Here is an 8047-nt window from a genome sequence, read left to right as displayed (position 1 = left end):
GTGGCGCCCCCTGGGGCTCTGCACCCCGCGCACCCGCACGGCCGCACCCACCTGCCCTTCGCCGGCGCTCGCGAGCCCGGGAACCCGGAGAGCTCTGCTCAGGAAGATCCCTCGCAGCCAGCAAAGGAAACCCTCTGAATCCGTGCTCCACTTGAGAGGGGACCAGGGTTCACGCGGAATAATAATATTAATAAGTTAAAACACCCTTAACGTTTTTAAGGGAGGAAGTGTAAGAGATGCACGACAGGCTTTAAAAAAAAAAAAAAAAAACCAACACAACAACACAGGTGTCTTGTGTACATGTGGAGTTCCTGTTTTGCTCACCCCTCACCGCCCACTATCCTTCGCACACCTACATCCCTTTTTTCCCCCACCAGCTATCAAAGAACCTCCTAGATACCGATTCTTTTCTTTCTTTGAAGAACTCCCCATAATAAGTTTGGCCTTCTTTTAGGCCACGTTCCATTCTCTTTTAAAATACAGAACCGAATTCTCGAGGAAGTGAGAACGGTCTGCTCTCTGAACCAGGGTAGGAGAAGGTAACGTGGAACCCCAGGTAGCTGGTCTCTGCCTGCGTCTCAGAGCTGTCCTGCCTGCTTTAGGAGGTTTTCCACAGGCACAAGGAGGACCTTTTCGAATTCGACTTACTCCAGTATTTTATAATGTTTAGCTTTTTTAAAGGCGTGCATTTGTCAAAGAGGAAGAGGTGAGAGTGCAGGCGCTCGCGTTGCAACCCATTCTGAAGTAGTTTGAGTGGTGTCTCTTACTTAGTACTTGCACTCGTTTAAAAGAGATGCGGAGTTGGGCCATGGTCGGAACTAAGTCAGGGAAAGAGATGGATGAGGAAGGCCAGAGTCATTCTCAGTACATTTGCTAGCACTTTATTGAGAAATTGACCGTGAATCTATTAACTCATCTTAATTTCATATATATAGATATATATGTGAAATTGAGTGCCTCTGTTCTTACCCTGTCATTATTTAATCCATCATGTTTCTAAGTTTGTATCATCTTCCTGTTAAAAAAAAACAGAATGTGCACTGAACTTTAAAAAGTCCAAACTGATTTATCCTATATTCTGTTAATTCACAAAAGTGGAGGAGGAAGGAATGGACAGTTTCCTTTGGAAATGCAGTAAACATGTGGAATGGAGCCCTGTGAGGCCTTCCTATCTCCCAAGTCTATGTATTTTCTGGAGACCAAACCAGATACTAGATAATCACAAAGAAAGCTTTTTTAATAAGGCTTAAACCAAGACCTTGTCTAGATATTTTTAGTGTGTTGCCAAGGTAGCACTGTGAGAAATCTCACTTGAATGTTATGTAAGGGGTGAGACACAACAGTCTATGAGTGAAGAAAATATCTGGGTCGTTCAGTCCGTTTGGTGCATTTGCTGCTGCTGTTGCTACTGTTTGCCTCAAACGCTGTGTTTAAACAACGTTAAACTCTTAGCCTACAAGGTGGCTCTTATGTACATAGTTGTTAATACATCCAATTAATGATGTCTGACATGCTATTTTTGTAGGGAGAAAATAAGTGCTAATGATATTTTGAGTTCAAATATCTTTGGGGGAGGACTTGCTGAAAAGTTGCACTTTTGTTATAATGCTTATGCTTGGTACAAGCTTATGCTGTCTTAAATTATTAAAAAAAATAAATACTGTCTGCAAGAAACCAGCTGGTTTAGAAAAGTTTAGTATGTGAAGATAAACTAGAAATCATCTTTATATTCTAGTATTTTCAGCACTCCATAAATTCTATTACCGAAAATAAATATTGCCACGCTATTTTGTGATTTTAAAATTCTTACTAAGGAATAAAAACTTTAATATATGTATGCTATGAGATCGTCTAATAATTAAAAAGGCATAAGGGATGCTTGATTAGTTGTAAGATATCTAGGAATACAGGGATGAAGGTCATTTAGGTTCTCAGATACCCAACTTTGTCTGTGGCTTGATATCACACGTTTCAGATGTCTTGCAAGCCTCCAGGTTCTAGCTGTATCTACTTGCTTGTTCCCAATGTATCTACATGAGAAGTGCAAAAGAAAAACCTATCAGTCAGTCACCTAGTTTGTTTATGTCACACCCAGTTTTCTAATGCTTTCATGATTGAGGTGTGTTTCCCTTTTCATCTTTGACACCAGATAGCCTCTGATATATGGCCTGGTGTTTCTCTTTCACTGGGTCCTATATAAATACTGTACCACTTAGGAGTGGCTAATTTCTCGGTATATTTTAGCTTCTTAAGCTTTATAAAGTAAGTCTCTCGTGGGACTTTATTATGGAATTCAAGTAAGAGAAATAATTATTTTTAGACTTTTCTCAAGTTTATAATCAGATTTAGATTTGATACCAACTGTGTGAAGGATTGTCAATATCTAGTTTCAATAATGGTCACAAACCCCTTGATTTCTTAGAGGTATTGAAATAATAGTCAAAATTTATGAGATGTAGAAAAAGTGCTCCCTCTGCTGACTTTATGGCAACCAAACTGCAAGTCATAGAAAGTGGAGCCGGAAGGAAGCTCAGAGAACAGCTGTCCAGCCCCCTGCATTTTAAATAGAAATGAAGCCCAGAGAGATCAGATATCTGCCCAAGGTCACACAGCTACCTAGAGCGAGCACTAGAGGCCAGATCTGTTGTATTCCCCAGTCAGTGAACTCCTTCCCACTGCAGCATCTTGAACCAAATAAACCAAATTTGATTGGGCAGCATTCAAATAAGCCACAGGAACAAAGGAAACAAATATTAACATTGCAAAACTATGTAGGATTTTTGAGCATTTTAACTTATTGAACTTTAAAAAAATATTCTGTCTAAACCAAAATAAAGGAAAAAATAGCATTTTGAATACTTCGAGCTACATGTTAATGACATGTTGTAATAATCTGTTTTATAGCCAAAAGAGATGCAAAGTAAGTCAGGATAATAAAATGTTGGCATTTGTATAGTTTTGGTGTAATAAAAAACCTTAGGGTTAGATCAGATTTTAGAGATTAGATTTTTATTTCAAATGCCTTTATACTAGCATGGTAATAAGATAAAGCTGCTGAGGATAGAGTTGCAAAATAATATTATCTGTACTGCATCTGAAAAATGTTATTTTAGTCATTGATTTATTTTAATGAACCAAAAGACAAGTCGTCATAATTTGCTGAAGAGGATTCTATACCTATTGCTGTGAAGTTTAGCCTAGATCCTTTGTAGTATATGTGATTTTTCAATATATGACAAATATGAATCTTGGGTCAATAATGTTTTTACACATGTAGTATTATATCAATTAATTTTACATACACAGAGCTCTTAGCAAAGTTCATATTGAACTGATAAAAATCCTTTCCTACCCCAAAGGACTAAGCACGTTTATAAGGCACTAGGAACTATATTTTAATAGCTCTCAAAAGTATGGCTAGAATTTAGTTTCTAGCATTGTGAAAACTATTTCTCATTTTCTTCTCTGTTACTAACCATACAGTCCACAACTTTTGTTATTGCCCATTACCTGAGGTTTTTTCAAAAGTATGTCAAGCCTCAGGCTGTTCCTGCCCATGTCACAGGTCAATTCTGAACCTCTTCATGGGAGGTGAACTCGAGTAGAGATTCTGAGAAGACAAGGCTGTACAGACTAGGCAGGACTTTTTACTTTAGACAGAAATGAACAGAGCCCTCATGAGCAAATTAAGCCCATTGTAATGCCAAAAGTTGGCTATATTATTGTGATAATAGTGTTTTACTTCAGAGAGCAATCTGATGTTTTTCATTCAACAAAAATTCTTAACCTATTAGACCCTCAGATCAGTATTTAGGCCCACCCATTGTTCTAACTGTGCTGTTTTAATAAGTCCAAATGGGTATACAGTGCATATGTGTGTGAAGTCACTTCAGTCATGTCCGATTCTTTGTGACCCCATGGACTGTAGCCCACCAAGCTCCTCTGTCCATGGGATTCTCCCGGCAAGAATACTGGAGTGGGTTGCCATTTCCTTTTCCAGAGGATCTTCTTGACCCAGGGATCGAACCCACGTCTCTTGCACTGCCTGCATTGGGAGGTGGATTCTTTACCACTAGGGTCACCTGGGAAACCCCCGTGAGGATGCGTAACTCCCCATACAGTGCATGCTTAAGTCCAGTGTAAGTTCCAGTTTTTCATAGAATTTAACAGGGGATTGACATGGAAAATTATCACATATTTTCTATGATTAGGATGGGATTTATACTAAAAAAACATGTGCAGCATGTACTTAAAAAAAAAAAAGCTCCAGGAAAGGAATTGGACGTTTGTCTTAAAATTAGGTTTCTTGCACTTGTTCAGTGATTCCATATTGAAAACTCTGAACAAATGTAAAACTAAACCTTTATAAAAGTTGATGGTTTAAAATCTTGAACTAAGTGATGTCCAATTTATGTGACTTCAGGGAATGATATGTGCCCCATGAAACAATGATTGAGGAACAGAAGCTTCTGCGTTCAGGTGCCAACACTGTCTATCTTTTCTTTATTTTTTCTTTAGTATTTCAGTGAAAAGCTTAATAAAATATGTTACACGTATCTTAGAAAGAAATACCTTATCTGTAGTTAACCTTTCTCAATAATTCAGGGTCATCATTATAAACATCACTTTTGCACTACAAATATCATCTGGGAAGACTGGCACCTGCACTAAATTCCTTTTTGAGTCCTTATATCTGCTTTTTTATAGGTTTTTCAGTCTCTTTACTCAGGGTCAGGCTACCAGCTTCACTTCTTGATGTGTCAGAGCCTCTGCCTCCAAGTCTTATCTAATTTGCTACTTCTGAATTACTGTGGCCTGGGAAACCATTTAACCAAAACCACACCCTTTGAAATGCGTATAAAATGAGAATAAATACATTCTAACAGAATACCTGAGGGGCACTTCTCTAAATTCTGTGAACTTGTAGAATCAATGACATGTTGGTCTTGCCAATTTATTTCCTTTAACTTTCACATTCTCAGCAATATTCCATATCAGAAACACTTATGCAAAAGCCTTCAAACACTTTATATATTTAATCATTTTATTACATAAAAATGGTTTTATTTTACAGCTACTACAAAATAAATTCCAATGCCAGAAGCCAATTATTTGATTTGATGAATACTCTTTTTCTCAGGTTGATAGGAATAGGGGACCAATGGCCTTCAGTGAAAACTGATCCTGCATTTTGATTCATGGATGACTCTGGCCCCTGATTCTGGTGTACCATCTCCTCTGCCTCTGGGTTTTGGATATCTTGGTTGGCAGGTCTAGCTAAAGCACTCTGGGAACTGACAGGGAAGACACGTAGGCCCTGATGCTGCCTCTGAATTTAGACATGCCCACTGGAGAGCCTTGAGAGGTTCTAGACTCCTTGTGTGTGGATTGCAACAGACTCCTTTTTCCTTGAGCCTACTTATTCAAGAAATAGTGGACATGGGGTTCCGGGTATTTGTTTTCTCCTACTGTGTGTGAGGTGCTGTGGTAAGAGCTGGAAGATTAAAGATGAATGATCTCAGGATCTCAAAGTCTACTAGGGGTGACAGACCTACACTAAAATAAATTACAAGGCAACATAGCAAGTGCTCTGTAGCCATGATTATAATACTTGCAGGTGAAGGTTGCTAACTTCATTTGGGTGGACCAGAGAAGACCTTAAAAAGTAGCTGGGTTTTACAGAAGCAATAGGAGAGTAAGTCCATCTCCAAAGAGAAGGCTCTGGCACCGTCTGGTCCTGTGCTAAGGACCAGGACTGTTTAATTGGTTACATCTGACTTGAGGTCTGAGTAAGTACTTCCTAACTTCTCAAGTCTCTTTCTAACTTGACTGCCATACTGACTCTCACCATCATCTCCTGAGGATCTGGGCCATTTGGTGGGATTGAGGCAGGGTCATGATATTTCCTACTGCAAAGAATAGTATTCATAACTTGATAATATCTAATGAAGTAGAGGGGAGAAAAATAGTACCTGGCAAGCAGCTCTGTCTCACCTCACCCATCCATCTTAAAAAGAAACTAAGGATGACTTCTTCCCCTACAGGTAGGGGCATGATGATCCATGTTCTCCACTCAGTACCCAAAGGGGAAATAAGAGAAAGGAGCCCAAGAGGGAAACAAGAATCCTAAAGCCTGTTTTTCCAAACCTATGGGACAAAGCTGAAGCAGCCAACTAATCCGAGGTCAGGTAGCTCAGTAAGTGGCAGAACCAAGACTAGAACCAGATTTTTTGGTTTTAAATCCACTGTTCTTTACACCATTATCCTATAGTATAGTAATTAGGAGGCGACAGGCTGAGGTTTTCTCTTTAAATGAGGTAAGCCAGTCCATTTGAGGTCATAAGAAGCAGACTATATGCTTTTGGTGAACAAGGGAAGATTAGCACGGTGATAGCCTTTTCAAATTATGTCATAAGAGCATGCGATAATTATGATGGCGAAATTCTGGAAAAACAATTTTCAACATACCCTACATAGAACCATACAGTTTTGCTGTCTACTCACTTTGGAGACATCCAGAAAGGTTTCCTCCTTGGTTTAGAAGTCCCGACATCATCTGGTGAGTTTACCACCTCTGTCTCTACCCCTCTGTACCTAGTGATTCTAAAGTTTCTCCATGAAAGAAGGGATCAAGTTAAGCCAAGCATCTGGACCGAGAGAATCTTTAGAATTGAGGAAGTAGAAAAGAGGGTGATTTGCTACAGTTTTTATAGGGTATTTTTAGGGAAGGGAAGAGAAGGTACTTTTAGGGAAGATCTCCCTCTTCCCTTGTGGCTCAGCTGGTAAAGAATCCGCCTGCAATGCCGGGAGACCTGGGATCGATCCCTGCGTTGGGAAAACCTCCTGGAGAAGGAAAAGGCTACCCACTCCAGTATTCTGGCCTGGAGAATTCCATGGACTTTATACTCCATGGGGTCACAAAGTGTCAGACACTGAGCGACTTTCACTTCACTTCACAACTTTACGGTTTCAATTTGAAGTCTCTTAAATACGGGTATGCACGTGTATATACACTGTCAAATGCTGAGTATCCACCAGGTAACTCTAAAACTTGGCTTTCACACGCGGCTTTACAGGTTCAAGCAGTGCTTCAAAAGCTAGTTTTGACAGGGGGATTGCAGTTTGGATTAAATTTCTGAAGACCTCAGTTACTTCGAGTAATTATAAAATTCCCTCTGACAGGGGGTTTTAAAGACACCGGCTTCTCTTTCGGTGGTTTAAGCGGAGTTTTGTTTTCGAGTATATATGTGTCTTAACGGGGCTTATCTGCACAGCTATAAAGTAGCTGTGTGGTCCGCATGAGACCAAACTGGTGAAGAAACCCGACTAGCCACCCGCACCCTGGCGAGCTCTGCAGATACAAGTGGGCGCGATAAAGGACCTATTTCTGAGCTCTGTGTTGGAAACGTACTCATTTAAAAACTGGAAAACCAACTCTAGTTATGAAATCGCCGTTCGAGCGCGGCGTGGTGGGGGGAGTTAAAGCAAGAGGGGAATAATGTCATCAGCCGGCAGATCTTCAAGGAGCTCTAGGATTGGAAAGAGAGACGCATTCTTAGGTTGCCTAGCGATAAATCGGCCGATGATATCATTCTCCCGGAGGCCTGTCTCCCCCTCCAGTCCCCGCCTGGCCTTCCTTCCTCCGGGCCCCCTCCCCCTTCTCTCCCCCCTCCCACGCCCGGGTTCAAAGTACAGCCGAGCCGGGTGAGGGATCCTGGGCCGGACGCGGCGCTGTCACGTGCACGCGCACATGCCGCGGCGCACGCTGTTCGGCACGTGAGAGGGGGCGGGGCGGGGACCTGGAGACTCCGGCGCGCTGCCTTCTGCGCGTGCGCGGTGGACCCCGTTCCCTCTCCCCCTCTACCCCCAGAAGAAACGGACTCGAGGGAGCCGGCGGGTGGCTGGGGTGGACTGGAGGGCGGTCCGGCCGAGGGCAGAGCAGAGGGTTGGGCGAGGCGGTCGGGCGGGGACGGGGACGGGGACGCGCCCTCCCGACAGCTGCGCCGCACCCTGCTTCTCCGAGTCCTAGCGGGCCGGCCCGCGGTAG

The 8047-nt window shown here is 41.9% G+C and overlaps 2 protein-coding genes across 2 annotated transcripts in view; one reads left to right on the top strand and one right to left on the bottom strand.

Moving 5' to 3' along the window:
• The window catches only part of SSPN (sarcospan), a 145572-nt gene extending 145461 nt beyond the window's left edge, over positions 1 to 111 (bottom strand). Inside the window, exon 1 of the mRNA XM_010856004.1 lies at positions 52 to 111. The gene's annotated coding sequence lies outside the window, so the exon portion shown is untranslated. The remainder of the gene's footprint in view (positions 1 to 51) is intronic.
• The window catches only part of BHLHE41 (basic helix-loop-helix family, member e41), a 4783-nt gene extending 2941 nt beyond the window's left edge, over positions 1 to 1842 (top strand). The window contains exon 5 of the mRNA XM_010856045.1: positions 3 to 1842. Coding sequence (XP_010854347.1) covers positions 3 to 199 — 197 coding nt within the window. The 3' untranslated portion in view covers positions 200 to 1842. The remainder of the gene's footprint in view (positions 1 to 2) is intronic.
• The last annotated feature ends 6205 nt before the right edge of the window (positions 1843 to 8047 follow it).

This window comes from Bison bison, unplaced genomic scaffold (assembly GCF_000754665.1).
Source record: "Bison bison bison isolate TAMUID 2011002044 unplaced genomic scaffold, Bison_UMD1.0 scf7180017864370, whole genome shotgun sequence".
NCBI classification, from domain to species: Eukaryota; Metazoa; Chordata; class Mammalia; order Artiodactyla; family Bovidae; genus Bison; species Bison bison.
Note: the sequence above shows the minus strand (reverse complement) of the source record. Positions and strands in the feature narration are given on the sequence as shown.